The 22,475-nt window shown below is 37.1% G+C and overlaps 1 protein-coding gene across 2 annotated transcripts; it reads right to left on the bottom strand.

Moving 5' to 3' along the window:
• Positions 1-5,666: 5,666 nt before the first annotated feature.
• On the bottom strand, positions 5,667-20,764 carry IK (IK cytokine). 2 transcript variants are annotated; one of them, XM_058177109.1, is made up of 20 exons: positions 20,620-20,764; positions 18,197-18,263; positions 17,147-17,239; positions 16,535-16,594; positions 16,067-16,234; positions 15,869-15,983; positions 15,103-15,173; positions 14,966-15,012; positions 14,328-14,491; positions 14,126-14,234; positions 13,678-13,717; positions 13,158-13,365; positions 11,953-11,971; positions 11,584-11,661; positions 9,975-10,056; positions 9,276-9,333; positions 8,407-8,495; positions 7,170-7,278; positions 6,669-6,703; positions 5,667-5,935 (listed from the first exon to the last, which is right to left on the bottom strand). In XM_058177109.1, exons 1-20 carry the CDS (start codon positions 20,633-20,635, stop codon positions 5,908-5,910), a joined length of 1,656 nt encoding a protein of 551 aa, XP_058033092.1. In that variant the 5' UTR covers positions 20,636-20,764; the 3' UTR covers positions 5,667-5,907. The 2 variants fall into 2 exon arrangements, with proteins under 2 accessions (XP_058033092.1, XP_058033093.1); XM_058177110.1 differs by lacking the exon at positions 20,620-20,764 and having other exon boundaries at positions 16,067-16,236; positions 16,536-16,594; positions 18,197-18,243.
• Positions 20,765-22,475: the final 1,711 nt, after the last annotated feature.

Below are 22,475 nucleotides of genomic sequence, written 5' to 3'. Positions count from 1 at the left end.
TTTGTCAATAAGGGCGGGTTTCCAAATGGCTGGTAGGCGGGAGGTATCATCTCGTTTGTTCATGCTGTGTGGGCGTTTTTCTATCTCAATGGCTTCTCTGATTATTCTGTTGTTAAAGTGTTCAGTTTTGGCGATAGTTCTGGTCTTTTTAAAGTCAATATCATGTCCTGTGACTTTAAAGTGTTGGACCAGGGAAGAAGTTGGTTCCTCTTTTTTGACTGAGTTCTTGTGTTCTTCAATGCGTGCACTTATTCTTCTGTTGGTTTGTCCGATGTATGTGGTGGGGCAGGCGGTGCATGGGATTTCATATACTCCTTGATTTTCTAACTCAATTTTGTCTTTGGGGTTTCTTAGGATGGTGGATATTGGGAAACCAACACTAGGATTTGGACAGTTGTTGGAACAGTTGCATAGCTATAGGTCTTTTTTATAGATTAACCTATTGAGAAAGAGGCTTTCTACAGGGTAGACAATGTGGTGATGCTTCTTTGCTTATGCTGAAGAATTCATCTTCATATATATATAGAAGCACGAAGCTGAAGCCTGAAGATGACGAATGAGACTTCGTCGAAACGTCGCCAAGACACGTCGCCAAGACACTTCCAATTTTACACGGGAGAAAACCCGAACAACCAAAGACCTATATATATATATATATATATATATATATATATATATATATATATATATATATATATATATATATAATTATTTCCATTTTCCAACATCATATTTATATACAATCTGTTATCCATCATTAATCATTAATTTTTATTTATTGGTGATTCGGGCCTGCCCGACTGCCACTTCCTTTCTTCACAACTTCCCTTTACCCTCTACTACTTTCCCCTTCCTTCATCTCCTTCACTTTACTACTTCCTCTCCTCCTTCTCCACTCCTCCCTTCTTCTACCCTTTCTAAGCTTCTTATTCCCCTCCTCCTTCTCAACACTTTCTTACCTACTTTCTTCCCTCCTTCTACTCCTCTCTCCCTTTCTTTCTGAAATGGCAGTCGGGTAGCCCCAATATCATTTCAAATTTTAATTTCAAATCTTCAATCATTGCTGTACATTAATAACCAATCCATGTATCATTTAACCATAATCATCATATTCACATCTTAAACATTCCTCCCCTCTCCTATTCTATTTTCCATCATCTCCAAACCAGTTAACTTAGCATCTAACAACAAAGGATTCCCACTCTTTAAAACATTAATATAGAAATGTCTTGCTTTCATAACTGTACTAAGAAAATACTTTCTACCTCTAAAATTCACTGACAAACCCATTGGAACTTCCCATCTAAAATATATCTGATGTTTCTTAAACTCATCCACTAAAAAAGCAAATTCTCTTCTCTTTCTTAACATTTTAGGAGGAATTTCCTTCATTATTTTTATATCTTGTCCCAATATTTGAAATTTATTTTTATAAAAGGCTTGCAAGATTTCATACCTAACCTTTTTAGTTGTAAAATAAATAACCGCATCCCTCGGTAATCTATTTTGTCTTGCCCACCAAGAATTAACACAATAAATTCTTTCAATATTAGTCTCAAAGTCTTCTGGCTCCACACCCTTTATCTGAGCAAAAGCTTGCGTAAAAATCTCTTTTAAATTTTCCTTCCCACTTTCCTGCAACCCCCTCACCCTTATGGCATATTCCATTAATCTATATTGTAATATTACTCTTTCTTCATCTGCCCTATCTACCTTTGCCTGTATACCTTCCATCTTATTATCTAAGTTCCAATTGTTTTGATTCTTTTGAATTTCGTCTATTTTCCTTTGCAACTCTAAATTAGCTTTATTAAGTTCTTCCAAACTATCCTCCATCTGAATACAAGACCTTAATATTTGCGAAATTGCATCCTTTACCATTTTCATTTCCCTCTTCTGCTCTTCCACTACTTCCTTAAAATCCAACATCTCTTTCTCTCTTTCATCAAATTTTTGATCTATTTCTGAAAAACGAGTCGCCAGAAACTCCTGTAAAAAATTTCTTAATTCCTCTTTGATGTCTTCTTTTAATTTTCGTATCTGAACTGAAGAAATTTCAAAGTTTTTAGTGGCTTTTGGTACTATTTGCTTAAAAGCCATTTTTTAAAATATATACTTACCCAGTAACAGAGGACAAAAAGGGGTTAAAAAGGAAAGATTCAAAAAACTTTTCTTCTAAATCACTATAATCCCAAAGAAGAAAAAATATAAATCATAAAATTCTCATTTCTTCCATTTAGTTAGTATCTTCTTGTATATCTCCTAGTTCCAGACTAACTGTTAATAAGCATTTCCTTAACTTTCGTTTCCAATACACAAATCGCCATTTGCTTGCATTCCACAAAACACCATTTGCTTTCTTCTCTCCTATCTTCGCAACAAATGTATCCTCTATTAAGGGCTTGCAGGCTTCTTGCAAACAAATGCTAGAACTCCAGTTTCTGCTCTGTCCACGATACAATCCATCACAAATCCATTTCTGCCGCGGAGATTGGATGCTACGTTTTTTTCTGCCAAAAGGCAGTTGCCCTCCGAGTTCGGAGCTTCTTTCAGGCTTTAGAAGGAGCACTCCCCTCAAGCCTCCAGAAACTTTTCTGGGGATTCTCTGGGTGGCTCAACTTCAGCCCGAATGCTCATCTCTCCCTCTTTGCCCGAGGGGGAGATTTTCAAGCTGCCGGACAGCTGATTGACGCTGTCCTGGCAGCTCTACAGACTATGGGGTTAGTGGTCTAAAAAAGACCGCCATCAACGAAGTGGAGCCAAACCGGAAGCCAAGAATTCATCGTCTTTAAGAAGCTCCACTTGCTTGCCTGATCTTTTACTGCATAAGTAATATAGTAATGGCTGCTGTCCAAACAAGGAAACAAATGGTTCTATTAATGAGAAATTTAAAAAAATATTGCTTAGACTAATTCTCAGAACACAACTGATTAATAGATTGGAATCTGTACAAATTTTCCATCTATATCCCAAATAGCAATAGCACTTACTTATATACTGTTTCACAGTACTTTACAGCCCTCTCCAAGTGGTTTACAGAGTCAACATATTGCCCCCAAAAATCTTGTTTTACTGACCTCGGAAGGATGGAAGGCTGAGTCAACCTTGAGCCTGGTGAGATTTAAACTGCCAAATTGCAGGCAACTGGCAGGCAGCAGAAGTAGTTCTAACTTCAGAAGTAGTTCAGAATGCGTTCTAACCACTGCACCACCTGGTTCTTTTTAGATAATAGATGGTACATAGATGCTGTTAATATGTTTAAATCTTTCTGTGTTTTCATTCCCTTTATTTGGTACCATATAATAAAATTTCTGCTCTGAAAATATAAAGCTGGTTAAATTCCTATTTAGCAATGAACAAATTTTTAGATGGCTCATGAGGTAGTATGGATATACGGAGTTCATAATTCTATTCCTCCTGTAAATATTTAGCCAACCATTGCTTCTTTTTATGTGAGGCACAATGATAATTAGATTTTGAATAAATGCTTCAGTACTGTCCCATTATAGATGATGTAACCGAGTCAGAACACTCTATAGGTAGTCTTTGACTTACAACAGTTCATTAATGACTGTTCAAAGTTACAATGGCACTGAAAAAAGTGACTTATGACCATTTTTCACAATTATGACCATTGCAGCATTCCCACGGTCCATGTGATTTGTATTTGCATGCTTGACAGACTCACATTTATGACAGTTACAGTGTGCCGGGGTCATGTGATCACCTTTCTCAACCTTCTGACAAGCAGTGTGGAAACCAGATTCACTTAACCACCGTGTTACTAATTTAACAACTGATTCACTTAATATGGCAAGAAAAGTCATAAAATGGGGCAAAACGCATTTATCATTAAGCAACATAGATTTTGGGCTCAATTGTGGTCATAAGTTGAGGACTATCTGCATTTCATTTAATAATCTAATCTAGTCAATATACATTCAAAAATGACTTAATATTTCCAAATGTTCAACCAATAAAATCCACTAAATTGTAATAGCCTTTGTAACAGCTTCAACTTTAGACATCAAGGAATAAAAAGATTGCCAAATTCTGTTTTAATTCATATATATTATGAACATATTATGAATTTAAAAGATATACCGGTAAATTGGGTGATAGTGCTATGAACTACAAAAAAATCCAAAATTTTATTTAACTACCTGTATACTTATTATATAGTTCACGTAAAGATCATGTATTTGTTTTGAAGAATCTGTGGTTAGACTATAAGAATTCATGGATGCTGATTGGCAATTACCTGTCTGTAAATATTAAAAAGCAACCTTTTCATCATATAATAAATTCTGCAATTAGCCTAGAAAACATTATCAGAATTTGCATTAACCCCAACCTGGTTTCTCTAAAAGTCATTTGTCTTTAGAGAGATGACAGTAAGGAACTGCATATCTATTTTCATAGATAGTTTTTATTTAATTGATACTTTTTGTTAGACTGGGTACATCACTACTTATTTTTTAAAAAAACATGTGAAAAAATTTTTTTCTTCACACTTTGGACATTGTGTAAATGAAGAAGAAAATAGGCAATCCAGAGAGCTAGGTTCTTACAAAAATTTTTTAGAGTGGTTCTTATGAATGACTGGGCTTCAATATTAGGGAGACAAAAACTGAACTGTTTCACATAAAGGTAATTATCTCACACATTTATCATTCAATGACTGCAATTTATTAAATATATAGAGAATAGCAACACTGACAAAAAATTAATCTTTAACTATTAGACTCCAACAACAAATAGGAAAACTTGCAGAGACATTTTCAGAAAGCTTAAGAATGGAAAGCTATAAAACTAATCTTTAAAAATTATTAGTGGGGATTAAATACCTGATATTTTCAGAGCTAATGCTGTAAATCCTTCAGTGGAAAGTATTATTGCCTCTTCATTCGTGATCATTAAGCAAATATTTGCATTGTTTACTCCTATTTATATTGCATTAATATTTCTATTATTAGCTTTAAAGACTTAATTTTGGCAATTTTAGTTCTTCATTTAATTAAAATATTTGAATCTTATTATTTCTTTACTATTGCTGCTAACTCTGGGAATCCAAATATATAGTTTAAAAAGTTTAAAAAATATGAAGTATGACATTGCAATCCAGACTAAAAATCACCTTACTAATAAAATCTCTAGCAGGGATGTCAAACTGGCGGCCCACGGCTGGATGCATCACATGCAGGCCAGGTCCATTCCGGCTCTGCAAAAAAATCGCGATATGTCACGTGACATAATTGAGTTTGACACCTGTGCTCTAGAGGAAAGCTGTCTCCAGGCTTGGAACAGAGCCAGGTCTTAAGGGCATTCTGAAACCCAAGGGGTTTCTATTGGTGTCTGGGAGGATGCTGTTCCAGAGGGCAGTGGCAGAGAAGGCATACTTCCTTGGTCCCACAAGATGACAATGTTTGAGGGAGTGCAAGACAGGCAGAAACTTTCAGAAATAGTAAGTAACAATGGAAACAAAGGATTTTTCCTAATAGGCAGAATATGCTATGTAAATTCATATCAAGCTGTATTTCTTCTACAAAGCAACACTATTAACAAACATTCATATTGCATTCTGTATAAAGAACCCCACTCCCAAATTGTACCTGCCCCATACTGCCATGCATTCAAGGAGCACAATAAGAATTCTGTAACATAAACATTATTAACAATTTTTTTATTGCAATACAAATCCAAAGTGCAAGCCCCTGGGGAACATGTGCTGTAGACAAGGAAAAAAGCATCTAAAAAGTTTCACTGCAATCAGGTGCTGCTCTTCGTATTCACATGTAAGCAGGAAGCAAGGTGGGCTTGTTCCAGTGACTATTCCATCAGAATCAAATCTCCACTAGAGCTGAGCTTTCAGAATACAACTGAAGGAATCAAAGCCTCCTGGCAGCTTCAGTATTTTGGTCTCTTCACCTCAACCCTGAAATTACAGACATTTATATGAAATGCTGTAAGATGGGTCACTTTAGCAGAAACCACACACACACAAAATACAGTACTAAAAACAAAGCATATCTAAGAACAAAAAATGCAGAAGGTAAAGTAATTAATATTTTTCAGACCACCCATGTACAGTATGTCAACAAAGTGAGTACACCCCCTCACATTTTGTAAATATTTAAGTATATTTTTTCATGTGACAACACTTTATTTATTTATTTATTTACATTTATATCCCGCCCTTCTCCGAAGACTCGGGGCGGCTTACATTGTGTAAGGCAATAGTCTCATCCTATTTGTATATTTATATACAAAGTCAACTTATTGCCCCCAACAATTTGGGTCCTCATTTTACCTACCTTATAAAGGATGGAAGGCTGAGTCAACCTTGGGCCTGGTGGGACTCGAGCCTGCAGTAATTGCAAGCAGCTGTGTTTAATAACAGGCTATCTTACAGCCTGAGCCACCCACGGCCCTGAAGGCTGAGTGACTCCCTCTTCCATGTGAAATGAAATGACACATGAAAAAATATACTTAAATATTTACAAAATGTGAGGGGGTGTACTCTCTTCTGTGACATATTTTATCTCCTGCCACAAATGAGTAGTTGGACTTTGCTGAATACATACAAGATAACATATATGACATAAGGATGGTTCCATGAGTACTTTTCACATCGCATTAACTTTTCAAGTGAAAGCAATTATACTAACCCATCAGCCTCCATTTTCTTTCTTTTTTCAATGATCTGCAAAGAGAATACAATCACTGTACTGTGGATATGACATTAAAGCATTTATTTATTTATTTATTTATTTTTGGAATGCCTAACTTTCAAGCAAAAGATCATGTGAATAGTAAGAAAATCAAATAGAGCAGCTGCTTTCTGGTAGAATGAATACTGATTCTACTGTACACATGAACAAGTTTAGCTTGCTCCCACAATATAAAGACAACTTTTAGGCATCAGAATTTTGATCATAAACAAGCTATTAGGTGTCACATTCTGATTGAAAGCTCTGACTGAAAACTGTATTCATTGCGCGGACCTAAAAATATATCCTATTTCTATGCATGAAACTGAATGAAAGAGCAGAACACAATCCTTTCCAAATCTTATAATTTGCAAATGTGTGTGTAAAACCTTAAAGAAAAGTACAATCTATGGTGGACAAAACAAATGTTTCTAAATAAATATTGCTTAAGATGCTTACTGCACTAATCTTTTTCCACTGCCGATCTAGTTCAGCTTTGTCATTGGTCTCTTTGAAACGACGTGTCTTACGGCCTTCAGACATCTTGATTCCATACTGGAACGCTGCTCTAAAATAAGAGGAACAAGTCAAGTACAGATGGGGAATTTGTGATTCAGCCTAGTTTGATGCAAAAAACTAAGATCTACTTTCTCAGCTCTGTTACATGAGGCATCTTGTGAGGCATTCTACAAAATGTAGTACAAATTTAATTGTAATAATTTTAATTTAATTACCTTAATATGGGTACCCATTTCAGAAAACTCTGGGTGGGTTATAAAATCCATAAAAATAGTAAAATTGTTAAAAACCACATAACAGGAAGCCCAGACTGAAACAACTAGAACAACAAACAGTGCAATACAAATAATATGACGGGGGTACAACTAATATATCACACCATGTTAACCCTCGGCCTGGGGACAGACAGGTCTTAAGGGTTTTCTGGAATCCTATTACTTATAAGTAATATATCCTATAATACTGCCTATTTTCTTACTCTATTGCAATGCTCTCTACATGGGGCTGCCCTTGAAGTGCACCCGGAGGCTGCAGCTAGTCCAGAATGCAGCTGCGTGGGTAATAGTGGGAGCCACTCGTTGCTCCCATGTAACACCACTCCTGCGCAGTCTGCACTGGCTTCCTGTGGTCTTTCGGGTGTGCTTTAAGATCTTGGTTACCACCTTTAAAACGCTCCATGGCTTAGGGCCCGGGTACTTATGGGACCGCCTGCTGTTACCTTATGCCTCCCACCGACCCGTACGCTCACACAGAGAGGGTCTTCTCAGGGTGCCGTCCGCCAAACAATGTCGGCTGGCGGCCCCCAGGGGTAGGGCCTTCTCTGTTGGAGCCCCTACGCTTTGGAACGAACTTCCCCCTGGTTTACGCCAAGTGCCTGATCTTCGGACTTTTCGCCGTGAGCTGAAAACGTATTTATTTATTCAAGCGGGACTGGCTTAAAAGTTTTATTAAATTTTAATTGGGGTTATTTTTGAATTTTAGGGTTTTAAATTTTTTAAATTTCGGCCATCTTTGTAATATGCTTGGTTTTAAGTTTCTGTTTTAATGTGTATATCGTGGGTTTTTATTATCTGGCTGTACACCGCCCTGAGTCCTTTGGGAGAAGGGCGGTATAAAAATCTAATAAAATAAAATAAATAAATAAATAAATACTCTTAAAAACAACTTGCAAACTCACTTGGGTAAAGCCTCTTTGTTATTCATGTACTCGCTATATTCTTCTTGTGTGTCAAAGTCCCAGCGACCCAGAGGTCCTTTTTTGTTTCCCTTAGGGAAGGAGAAACAGACAAATGTAGTAGAATTATGTAGTGAAAAGAATTGTACCACTTAAGGCTGAAAGTAAACTGTTTTTGAATGCTCCATATTTTAGAATACTCAATCACTAATTTTGCTGCAGAAAAGTAAACAAAAATGTTAGCTTCCAAGAATAAAGTATCTAGACTATAGACTTTTTGCAATGGATATGCATACACACATATACAGACAAAAGCATTAAAATATTTTATCTCACATGGTAAAATCCATTGTGGCACCTTATTCAACTGCAAGTGAAGCTAGAAAGTTAAAGTTGTCAGGTTCCCATGAAAAAATTCAATATAAATATATACTAGACAAACTCTGATCCATTGGGTCAGCTTTTCAAATCTATTTCCTTATCAGATTCCTCAATGCTTTAAGCAATGGCAGAGCTTCTAATGTTCTGCCTTCACTACAAAAAAATCTTAAATATTCAGAGAGATATTCAGAGATGTATCTGCCTTGAAAATAGCCCACGTTGAACTGTATAGCACAACAGACCACAGGAAGTGGTTTATGACATTTTGTATTATGTCATAAAATGTTTTATAAAATTTGCCAAATTTCAATTGCATGAGAGTAATGGATTCTGAATTTTGACAGCAATAATTAAGTTAGTCCATTTGAGGTACCTTGGTTCAAAAATTGTCCTATGATGCACCATTTTGCCCAGTTAAAGGTTCCAAATGACTCATTATGGAAATATTATACCATAGAAAAATACTTATTTTAAAATTATCGATGGTATACCTGATCCATTTTACTATAATCTACTTCTTCATCACTATCCACAGCCATGGCATCCATTCTAGGAAAAACACAAAATTGGCATTAACTATATTTACAATTCTAGTCAAAGTTATATTTTGAGATATAGCAGTAACAAATAAGTAGATAACAAATAAGTAGATTCTATATACCATAGAATCTAAGTAGAATTCTCTACTTAGTTTATAGATTCTATATACATGGTAAAATATAATACTGAAAAATTGGTCTTCAGTCAGCATCTATAGAAGTAGACTATTTCAAAAAAGTTATATTCTCCTAGCCCACTACTGTGCTCATTTATAACACAGTGTGTGTATGCGCGCATGAAAGAAAACTTTAATTGCAGGGCTGTTTTGAATATCTACAAACTATTTAACTTCATTATCTAGATTTTACTAATGCTTCAGTATAAGGCGAAATATTTTCCAAGCATGTGCATATGATAATGAATTAGCCCTATCAATCTCTGGCCCTGACATTTTAAATAAATAAATGCTTTTTATTTTGTCAAAATTATTTGCCAAGGAAATGTGCATGGCCCTTGAGCCAAAAAGATTCCTGGTCTGAATGTTTTTAATTTGAAATTTATGTTCCACTATTCCAAAATTTCGAGAACTTGCTGATGGTACTTCTGTTCCTATATCAGTCCTCTGAATATTGAATACATAATATTCTTACGTTGCAGGGTAGCATTCAGCATAGCTGTTTAGCATTCCAAAGAAATCACCCAGTTGCTTTTTATCTTCAGGTTTTTTTAATGTATTAAAGGATAAGGAACAAAAGTCTTGAAAAGGACAAGATTGTCTCTATCTAATAAGCAGCACCATGAATGCATATGGGGAGAACAAGCAGAATATTAAAAAGCTCTTAAGCTGTTCAGTCAACATTTTCTTTCACACAGGCTTTACTACCAAGCACATCAGTTTCACTGGAGCCAAGTAGCTCTTCCAGTCACTACACTGGAAACAATAGGTAACCCTCAACATACAGCTATAATGGAGCCCAGAATTTCTATCTTAAATTGTAACAGTTGTAAGTCATGGTACCCATATGACTGGCCCAATTTTATAACTTTTTTGCAGCAATTATTAAGTGAATACTGTGGTTTTTAAGCGAATCACTATGTACCTATGGGTGTTTTCTACTGGAAACTGGACAAAAAGGCCAGAAAACTTACAACCATTCATATAATGATCATTCAAAATTATGACAGTGCCAAATGGACTTGCAATTGTGCCCAAAGTTATGGCCGCTGCAGCACCCCTGCAGTCATGTGATCAAAATTTGGATGCTTGGCAACCCAACTGCATTTACAACCATATGGGCACTGCAACTCTGCCCCTCTAATCTCCCCAATCCCCGTGGTACAATCCTACATAAAGGCCAGGGGCTTCAGCAGTTTTAGCCAGCTGTCCCCACTCTTAGACCTCAATTTCAATCCCAATGCTGCCTCTACCGTAGAGAATTGCTATCTCGAGCCCCATACTGCAGCCAGCCACACCAGCACCAATCGAGCCTATATGTGGGAAATGAAAAGAAAGAAAGAAAGAAAATTCAGGGAAACGTCTGAAGTATTACGAGAATGGCTCCTCTCTTTTCTATGCTGGCATTTTGGCAATCAGCAGCAGGGAAAAAACAACTGAAACGGAGTAGCATGCAGAATGGCTGGCCGCAGTGTGGCGCTTGAGACAGTATTTCTCAACAGCAGTGGCAGCATGAGGGCTGAACTTGAAATTTGGGAGCGGCAGCATCTGGCCAAAGTTGCTGAAGACCCCAGACCTCTACTCCAGAACCAACCCTGGTGGCATTCAATGTCATTGAATGCCGCATTGGAAGGTTGGCCTGGGCTGGCTGAGGCTTCCTGAAGTGGTTGTGTACTGTACTGCAGCACCTAGCCAAACTCACATATGGCCTACCCTGGGCTCCTAGAACCTCCCCCACTCCTGAGGCAACCTTGCATTCCTTACCTGAGACTCCTCCATTTAACAACTTGCAAGATTGCTTAATGACTGCAACCTAGAGTGCCAGGATTGCAGTCATTGAGCAAAGCAGTCATGTAAGGTCTCTCTGAACACTATTTCAATGGACCACCAAGATTCTGGTTTCAAATGTCATCTTAAGTCTTGGACTACATGTATGGTGTTCTTTTGGAGCTTTCCCAAGATACAAAAGCAAAGTATTTTTTAAATAAAGGTTGGAATTTATATAGAAGACATCTGTTTTATCAAAAACCCTATAGCAGCTGCTAAATCTAGAATCCCATCCCTACACAGATGTAAAGGATATGGTTCTGTCCCTTCCCAGCCAGTAGCACCAGCAAACTTTTCATTGATTGATTTAATCAACTCTTTGGCTGAGCCAGGTCCTGAAAAAAAGGAGAAAGAAGAAAGAAATTATTGATCAGTCTGACAGAAATAGTAGTTCCAGCTGACTCTTATTGAAAACTAAGAGGAGATAAGAAAACATAAAAAAGGATTCCAGTCATACTGTATTAGATTTTCTAAATATTCAGTGGAGATAAATCTCTAGTGCTATTGAATGACTAGGATAAAACTTGTTTCTTATTAAATGTGCAATTGCAGAGATACTTTGTTTAGCAATCATATTTTTCCTGCTTGCATTCAGTTTTTAAATCAAGGTTAATGTAAGAACTTACCTTTGTCTATATCATTAGGCTAAATGAAAAAAAGAAAACAAACATTACTTTCAAAATAAACAATCAAGATGAAGGCTAGTTACTTAACATAAGACAAGCTACCGTATTTTTCGAAGTATAAGACACTCCGGACTATAAGACGCACCTACCATTTTTGGTGAGGAAAACAAGAAAAAGAAATCTGCCTCTGCCTCCCAGCAATTTTGCCTCGTTGCAGTAAACAGCAGCCTGCTTTACTTTCATTTTTGTTTTCAACATAGCTTGATTAGCACAAGAAAAAAAAATCTGCTCCCAGCAATTTACCTCCTTGTAGCAAGCAGCAGAGGCCCACGCAGCAATAGGCAATGGCAGCCTGAAACAGCTGAGAGTTGGGAGGCCGATCCAATGGACAATCAACTTGTGCTAATTAGGCTGTGCTGAAGCTGAAATGGGCTGTTTCTTCTTGCTGCAAGGAGGTAAATTGCTAGGAGGCAGAGGCCATAGGGTGAGGGCCAGTGGATGGGCAGGGCTACATTCAGAGTGTAAGATGCACCCAAATTTTCACCCCTTTAGTGGGGAAAAAGGTGTGCCTTATACTCTGAAAAATATGGTATGTTCTATGAATTCAAAAGTGCAGAATTTTGTGCCCACGTGCCAGATCTGATAAGAATCCAAAAGTTCCTATACCTCTGCAACTAGCATCTGACAATTACTTGAAAATAGAGTAAAATACTACAAGACCATTATTTCTACAATTTTACTGACAATTTTGTACAAATAATATTCAATTTAATTCACTGTTTCTGTTTAATTATTGTAACCTCATTAAGGTTACAAAAGATTTCAAAATTGTTTTATAATGGTAATACATAGCCCTGACCAAAGAGCCACAAAAAATATAATATCTGTGATGGAATGTCACCTGCAGGAGCAGTGGGGGAGAGTTTTGGCAATAGAGCATTTTCTGAGATAGAGGCCTAGACACTATCTCCCACTCCCACACTGAGAGTGGGGAGAAAGAAGCTCAGGGTAACCACACCCTAGAATCTCTTAGGATACATCTAGTAAGTTAGAATGTTACAGTTTTAGTTTGGCAAGATCCTGTCCATTAGGTGTAAGCAAGTAAAGAATTAAGCTTAATTGAATTTTGGGCCTGACAAAGTCTCAATTTTATGCGATAGATAGATGATAGACAGACAGACAGACAGATATAGATGTGTGCTTACCTCATCATCAGCTTTAGGTTTCTCAAAGTAGCTGTGCCTCTTCTTCTCCTCTTCACGTTCCCTTTCTCTCTCCCGTTCCCTATCTCGCTCATGTTCCCTATCTCTCTCTCTCTCCCGTTCTCGGTCCCGTTCCCTGTATCTTTCTCGTTCCTTTTCTCGTGGCACTTTTGCTGCCGACGGTACATAATCACCAATATCTTCAAAAATACTTTTCATCAGACAAGCACATATTAAAAAGGCAAAAGATAAATCAAATAAACATAAGTCTCAGAAAATGGCATAAGAATCACTGATCATAAATTATTCCTTTCTATTAAACATTTTTGCTTCCAAGGTGGTGATATCTTCTTTTTTAAACAATTCAGCTCCTGCACCTGAAGGGGAAGCCAAATTAGTTCACTTGTCTGTTCCTTCCAAACTGAGGACCATGCAAGAATACAGCATCTTCCTGAAAATAGTTCCAAATACAACGAGAAGCATCCAACCCCGAAGGATAAGCACTTGAGGTACTTATACTTACTTCATGTCTGCCTCTGGGGGTTTCTTCTCATCCAGTTTCCCTACAAATAGAGAACAATCAGACTACACTTACTTCTGTACCTATGGTACGTATTTCTTTTAGGTGATAAAAATACGTTTTTCCAAATGTCTTGTAGCATTTCATCAATGGTGCATTTTTATATGATATGATACCCAACTTATATGATATGATTACCCAACTGATATGATAACCTTTTCATTCTTCCATCATGCAAGTGTCTATTCCTCAGATTCAAAAAGAAATAATCCCCATCTTAAACAAATTTTCCACCCTAATGTGAAACATCAACCTATAGGGCAATGTAGAATCTAAGTTTTGTACTCCGTTTTCATTCTGGCATTAATCAAATGTTAATAGAACGTTAATTTTTAATGTTTATCATGTAAAACGAGATATGCAAGTCTGAATTCTAAAAACATATGCTTACCTTTATCCTTTTTCTTGAGCTTTTTATTACGAGTGCCTTGCCTCAGATAGGAAAGAATCTGAGTCAGTTTACTAATTACAATATCATTTGTAGTCAATGTGGTCTGGGCCTAGAAGGATAAATCACAGGAATCATTACTCTGATAGCTCATATACGACAAATAATGCTCATAAAGCATTACCACAGCAATTATGTCAATTACCTCCATGGTTGGACAATCAGCCTTACTTCTAATCAAAGTTGTGGGAATATCTGTGTCAGCATACTCATCATCAAGATCCACCACATAAGCCATTCGCCCTGGCAGGAAAAGCTCATTCCGCTCATATGCCTTGTTCCTAAATAGCATCCGATAGATGTTACGGCCTAGCAAAAAAGAGGATTCATGAATTATTCACACAATACATTAAGCTAAACAATACACAGTATGTTTTTATGATATTGTCAGAACTAAAACCAAGACATTGCAGCCATTGCTCCAATAAGCCATTCTTCAAAGCACATAAACCCAAGCCTAGAAAAATATATATATTTTCACCCTCAGGTTATTTAAGAACTCATAGAAACAGAATAAACTTGCTCACAGTACATGTTTATAACATCTTATTCTAGGTAAAAAAAATATATAACTGTTGGACTAAGATCAAAATGATCCAAGTTCATTCTAAAACACAGTTCATTGGGTGACTCTGCATGAGTCACTCTCTCAGCCAGACCTACATCACAGGGTTGTTGTTGGACAGGAAAAAAATGGAAGGAAGGCATTATATATGTTACCACAAGCATCTGGAGAAAAAATAGAATGTAAATATAATAAATAAAATGTTTGAACAACCTTACCCAAGCGAGTCTTGAATTCAATTTTATTTTCTGGATCTTCATCCTTCCTAGAAAGCAATGAAATACACGTGAGTAGCTGGACTACTATTTTTTCAGCCTAAAATCTCATAGGTTAGAACTCTTTTATCCCTACTTACTTAGTTTCTTTTTGGGGCTTTTCCATTAGTTCTTCCTCCTCTTTTTCTTTGCTGGCAATCTCTGCCCGTACCTAAATAGAAATACATTTTCTTTAAAATTGTATGATTTTATGAATATAGATTCCCAATAGATTAAATAGGAACAGGCTGCTGGCTCCCAACAGGTCTTCACCACTGTCTGCAGATCTGAATCCACCATTTTCCACTACCACCCAGCTGGTCAGCCACCATTGTTTTTCCACTGTTATGAGCAGCAGGGGAAAAAAACTTTATAACTTACCAGGAAGTTTAAAATATCTCCCTGCATAATAGCCTTGTTCAAAAGTACTATTTACTTACTGTTATTAGCAACCAAGAAAAAGCATTCTACCATGCTCTCAAGATTGCTGAGGCAGGGAAGGTTAAGGAGAGAGGGAGAAGTAAGTAGTGGCAAATGGAAAAAAAGGTTATTTAGATGTTTAATGCAGGTATTTTATACATGAAAGGTATGTATTCTATGCAAAATATTTAATTGACATAATATACTTTAGTAGCAACCACTGAAAAAAAGCCCCGAACAAATTCTCAGATTCTTCTTGATTTCAACCAATTTCTGCAATTATATAATTGGGAAAAAGAAGCATTACAATCCAAGATAGGAAAAATCACAACCCCCCCCAACCCATTAGATATATGGAATATTTTTAGGTAGAGCAGTAAGCACAAATAAGGGCAAGAACCTCCTTAAGATGTGAATGGTTATGCACTGTTGCATTTTCTGGCTCACCTTTTGTAACAAAGCAAAATCAAGACCCTTCACCAAGTGAGTGTGTTCCATGTCACCACCCAAGAATTTGGACTCCTGAATCAATTGCCGCCTCTTTTCTGCTGCTGATTTATCCCTAGTACAATAAAAATAAATGGTTTAAGGTAAGCACTATATTGTACTCCCAGCCAGAATGGCAGCAACTGTGACTGTACTCACGCCTCTGCAGTGGGTCCTACTGCCCTGTAATTGGCAGTTGTACTGATTAGTTCTGTTTCTTCATAATCTTTGTTGACACCATCACGTCTTTCCTTTGCACGGTCTCTGTATTTCTCAGCCAATTCCCTCTCTCGCTCAATCTCTTGCTGGCGTAGTTTTGCATAATAGCTGACATTTTAAAAAAGAAGAAAAGGCCAAAATAAATTAAACAAACAAAACATGGTATTCTAAGAATACATTTTTAATACCAGTAATACTAATTGCCACTTTCCTTTGTTAACCTAAACCTACATTAGTCATTCAGAGAAATAACATATATACAGTATTATTATTTGATTCATGCTTATATTAAGAGAAGCAAAAAAGAGAAGCAAAACTATTAGCTCCAATTATCCAGCAATATGATTCTTCCTCCAGTTCAAAAATGCATCAGCTCTTTTGGAAACTTCAGGAATCAGTCTCTATTACCTTTTTTTCTTTCTCCTGCGAGCAGCTGGATCTTCATCTTCATTGTACTCTCTGGGCATTCTAAAAAGAACAAAAATAGAAATGTTCATAATACTCTATGAGTAAACTGCAATTTATTATTTATTTATTTACATTTATATCCCGCCCTTCTCCGAAGACTTGGGGCGGCTTACAGTGTGTAAGGCAATAAAATGTAAATTCTAATTTCAAAATAATATTAGCAATAATGAAGGTTTACTCTTTATTCACATCAGAGGAAACCATAAATACCTTCAGGAAAAATGCTTTCAAAATAATATCATCATGTAGCCCGTTTATAGAAAGTAATAAATCTTACTTTTCAGGATACCTACATGAATAAAATGTACATGACATTCTCTGAAAAACATTACTATTTATTTTTTTTGCAAATTCTATTTATTTAAGTAGCCTAGCCTTGATTTTAGCATTTATTGTGTGTGCATTTCAATTATTTTGATATATAAGTTATGCATGTATTTATTTTATAAATAACATGAAATTAAATTAGACTAGTATAAGAAAGTTATGAATCAGCTAAAATGTATTTAGTAAATACATTTTTGATAAAAAGGACAAAAATTGCATGCTTACTCATGATGGCGAGATTTTGAAGGTGGTGCAGATGTTGGTGCTGCCCGCGGAGTCATAAGAAGCTTACGAAAATCTTCATTTGTCAGTTTAGATCTATCACAAAAATAATTACTTATAAAAGTGCATAAAAACAGAATAAGTAACTACTTACTATAATTATTCATTAAATTTGTATGCCACCTGACTCCAAATTACTCTGAAAAGGTTAGAGAAATTAAAGCATGTGAAATACTGCAAAAATGGTACAACTCATAGTACATAATTTATTAAGAAAGAAAAACTAAATGCCCCTATACAATATTCACTTACTATACCTATACACTGTATATAGATTTGCCATAATCCCTGCTAGTGAGAAAATTACTTTGTGATTTCTCTTGATTTGCCCACTGATTATACCATGAAAATTGGTCAGAAAAACTAGAAAGATATAGAAAAAATCAAAATGTTACAGTTCCAAAGCATAATACATTATTGCACCCTTATTGTTTGCTTGATCAGGTGGTATTTTATTTCATTATCGAAAGTACACTGAATAAAATGCATCCATCTATCTATCTATCTATCTATCTATCTATCTATCTATCTATCTATCTATCTATCAATCAATCATTTATTTATTTATTACATTTGTTTGCCATCGTGCTGCAAGGCAATTCTAGGCAGTTTACAACATTAAACACTATTTTTGGCCCTTTGTAATCTCATTAGCTAATATGCCCAAGTTTTTGCTGGCCAATGTATTCCAATCAGCACTGACAAAGATCCTTTCCCTTACCTCCCGCTGCACCATTGTTTAATAACAAGGCTTGCTTTTCCTCCAAGTATAAATTGGAGATAGAAGCAGGGATTAATAAAGTGGTACTGCTAAGATTTTGCATTCCACAGAAGTGTGAGAACAATTGGCAATCTTCAAAGTTCTATGTATAGGATATGGAAACCCTACTGTTGGAGGAAATGTGCTCGGTTCCTTTAGCAATGTATATGAAAAAAAAATGGACTGTAATACTGAAAGCTGTACCTTAAAATACAATTAAAAGCTCTACTCACTGATGAAAAGAATGAGACTCATCCACATCATGGCCATCTGGGGCTAAAGGGTTAGAGAATGGCTCACCTAGAAACAGAATTATAAGTAAACATAACATATCTGAAAGATAAGTATGCATTTCAGTCAAATAATCTACTGTAACATTTTTCATACAGAAAATATCTGCAAAGAAATAATACTAAGAAATACCTTATATGCAACTGATTTTCAGCCAGTTCCAAAGGGTAACAGTGTGGAAAAATTGAGATTCAAGAAAGTACTTGCCCAGAACAGTATTAGCTTTCTTGCAGTTTACAGACCATTGTGTGAAACCCAGCAGGAAGGTACAATGATAACAGAAACTATTTTTTTCCTTATCTTAATTTTTCCAAATTTAAACCTTCACAAATATAAAGTTCTCTTCTCAATTAAATTTTTTGTCACAGCACCTTGGTCTTTTTATTTTCTACATAATAATATATTAGCTGTAGGAATATTAACATTTGTGTCTTAACATTTCTACCGGAATTTTTTCAAATTTCTCCCTAAGAAATTGCAACCAAAGATATACCATTATTTTCTATGCAAGTAAAATCAAGGGAATAGCACAAAGTAATACGATTGTTTGCAATACCTATAGTTATTTGGAATTACTTCAGGATTCCTTGAAGACAGAAGAAACAATGAGAAATTCCCTAAAAGTCATGTGTGTAAATCCCACAGAAGCATTATAATACGTAAGTGCTTACGAATATGACCATGTTTAGAAAAATCAAGAGGTAAAGTAAAATACAAAAGGGTGAAAAAAAATTCCCAGTATACACAAAACTTTGGTTTTCACCAGGCCATAAAAATGTAAAACAATAAGAATTAGAAACTGATGATAGTGATCATATTCAACTATGAAATTGTAATTGAACAGGTAAATACTTCATTAAGTAACCCTTGCTTTTCCTTTTTTTCCTCAGGTTTCCCCACTGAAAATTCACCTTCTTTATATCCAGTGTAGTACCATACAGAGCAAAGTACAGAATATATAATTTAGGAAAAAGTGTGACATATTTTGCAAGAATTTAGCAAACAAATCACAAGCCATCAATTTCTGGTAGAAATTTTAAGGCACAAATGTTAATATTCCAACAGATAATACATTATTATGTAGAAAATAAAAAGACCAAGGTGTTGTGATGAAAAAGACAACTGAGAAGACTTTTGAGACTATATTTGTGAAGGAAAAATTAAGATAAGGAAAAAAACCTGCTTGTTATCGCTGTACCTTCCTGCTGGGTTTCACACAATGGTCTTTTGCCCATCTGATTCTATAAAGCTCCCCACCACCACCAAAGCTGTAATTAGAATCAAAAAGCCCCCTGCTGTATGGCCGTCCATTCTTTTCAGAGAGAGGGTCCCCCGTTCATTACAATAGGAGATATTTTTTTATTGGCCAAGTGTGATTGGATACACAAGGAATTTTTTTTTTTTGTTTTTTGTTTACATTTATACCCCGCCCTTCTCCGAAGACTCAGGGCGGCTTACAATGTATAGGGCAATAGTCTCATTCTATTTTGTATATATTTACAAAGTCAACTTATTGCCCCCCCAACAATCTGGGTCCTCATTTTACCTACCTTATAAAGGATGGAAGGCTGAGTCAACCTTGGGCCGGGCTCGAACCTGCAGTAATTGCAGTCTTTGTGTTCTTAATAACAGGCCTTACCAGGCAGAGCTAAACCGACCAATTTATCTTGGTGCATATGCTCTCAGTGTACATAAAAGAAAAGATACCTTCATCAAGGTACAATACTTACAACACTTAATGATAGTCATAGGGTACAAATAAGCAATCAGGAATCAATCAATATCAGTATAAATCGTAAGGATACAAGCAACAAAGTTACAGTCCTAAGTGGAAGGAGATGAGTGATGGGAACTATGAGAAGATTAATTGTAGTGCAGATTTAGTAAATAGTCTGACAGTGTTGATGGAATTATTTGTTTAGCAGAGTGATGGCCTTTGGGAAAAAACTGTTCTTGTGTCTAGTTGTTCTGATGTGCAGTGCTCTATAGCGTCGTTTTGAGGGTAGGAGTTGAAACAGTTTATGTCCTGGATGCGAGGGATCTGCAAATATTTTCACGGCCCTCTTTTTGACTCGTGCAGTCTACAGGTCCTCCATGGAAGGCAGGTTGGTAGCAATTAGGGATTGCTTTGTTGTACCCATCACATGGGAGACAAGACTCCCTCCCAGCCCCCTTTGTATGGATTCAGGCCATCGGCCACTCAATAATAAAACAAAGAAGGGACGGCAAGCTGCCTCAGATCCCTCAGAATATATGCGCTGGCCCTTTATTTGAAAAGGAAGGACAGCAACAAAAAGTCCGAGGGCAGCTCGCCGACTCCCTCTCACCCCCACCCACCCCACGCAGGCTTTAAGGTGACACTCACTGTCTCGTTCCGGCATTGTCGCTTCTCTTGAGATATAAACGGCTCCGGCTGAGGTGACGAACAAGCTTCACGGCGTTCTCTCACTTACCCACAAGGCACCGCGCAGGGAAGGCACCTTAACCCGCAGTGCACTGCGCGGAAACTCCCCGGGAGCTTAGAGATATGTTATAGTTCACCCATAGTCTCGTCGAGATAGGCTATTTCCGGGTTCCGTGTCCGAATCGAGTTTAACCTTTCTTTCAATGATCTCTCGTTAAAAATAACAGGCAAATCTAAGACTTCAGTATACCTATTCAACAGATTGCAGCAAAAAACCCATTTTCATTCAATATTTATCAAGTCTTAATTTTAACACTGAAAAATATAATCATTTTTTGCAAGTTGAGGGAACTCTAAATGAACTCTATTTTGTAGTTTGATTTCAACGGCTTTTCGGGTTCTTTGCCTAAATGTTTAAAAACTTAAATGCATCACTTTTTAAAACAATTTATAGTTTATAGAGGACTCTGAGATATAGACTGCAAAGATACAATCTAATCGATCTTTCGGATTTTGGATGATCTGGGCCTATCAAACCCTATTTGGTTGCTTACAAAAACGTTGATCTCGCTTTGCAGCCGCATTTCTTCCTACATAAATCGGCCGTTCCATCGCTGCTCTTCTAATTTTTCGCTGATTTCTACGCGTAGTAAAAACCGCTAGATCCCAGTACCGTAGAAAGTGCAGAGAAGAGCAACAAAGATGTTAAGGGGTCTGGAGGCTAAACCCAACGAGGAACGATTAAGGTATAGGGAAGGGAAGCAATAGAGGCACATGAGAGCTGTCTTCAAGTATTTGAGGAGCTGTCACAAAAAAGAGGGGGTCAACTTATTCTCCAAAGCACCAAAGCAATCCAGAGCAGAACGAAGCAATATTAAAAAAATACTTTAAAAAAAACCTTTCAATTAATATAGCTGAACCCCTAAGCATAATCTTCAATAAAGCCTTCAAAACTAGTTCCCTTCCAAAACTCTGGTCTCTAGCCACAGTCATCCCTATCTTCAAAAAAGGAGATCCAAGCCTTGTTGAAATTACAGACCTATCTCTCTATGTTGTGTCTCATGCAAAGTAATGGAATCTGTTATGTATTAACAGTTGTGCCTTTAAATATTTGAGCGGGAAATCAGCACGTTGCTGATTGGACGAAGCCTCCAGCAGAACTGTATAAAAGGAGAGGTTTTTCCCCCAGCCTGTCGCTGGGTTCACCCTATATTAAAGAGCTGTTGTCACTACCCTGGTCTCCAGCCTCGTTACTTCCCGGACTTAACATTGGCGACGAAGGTGGGATCTCGAGGCTAAGGGGAACCAGAACCGAGCTGAAGCACGCTAGTGTTTCCGAACCCAGCAAACTCAGGGCAGAAACGCGGAAATGGCAAACACGCCACCCGCACCGTACAACCCGGGCAAGGAGAAATGGGGAACATATATGACCCGTTTCGAAAGCTTTCTAGAAGCCAACGAACTACAGGGGATCCCTGATAACCGCAAACGGGCTTACTTCCTAAGCCATTGCGGGCCGGAGGTAATCGAGATTGCGGAAGCCCTGGCAGAGCCAACGCCGATACAATCGGTATCGTGGCCGACTCTGCAGACCTTGCTGAAGAACCATTTCGCACCGACGCCGTCCAAATACGTGCAGCGGTTTGAATTCGGAGAACGTAGACAGATGGAGGGCGAGTCCATCGGTGACTACATGGCCGCTTTAAGAAGAGCGCCCAAGGACTGCGGATACCGAGACTTAGACGAAGTGCTACTCGAGCAACTCATCCGAGGGGTCAAGGACATCCGCCTACGGCGACGACTGCTAGCCAGGAGCA

The sequence above is a fragment of the Ahaetulla prasina genome, chromosome 3 (genome assembly GCF_028640845.1).
Source record: "Ahaetulla prasina isolate Xishuangbanna chromosome 3, ASM2864084v1, whole genome shotgun sequence".
NCBI lineage: Eukaryota > Metazoa > Chordata > Lepidosauria > Squamata > Colubridae > Ahaetulla > Ahaetulla prasina.
The sequence above is the reverse complement of the archived record's forward strand: the minus strand, read 5'-3'. Positions and strand labels throughout refer to the sequence as shown.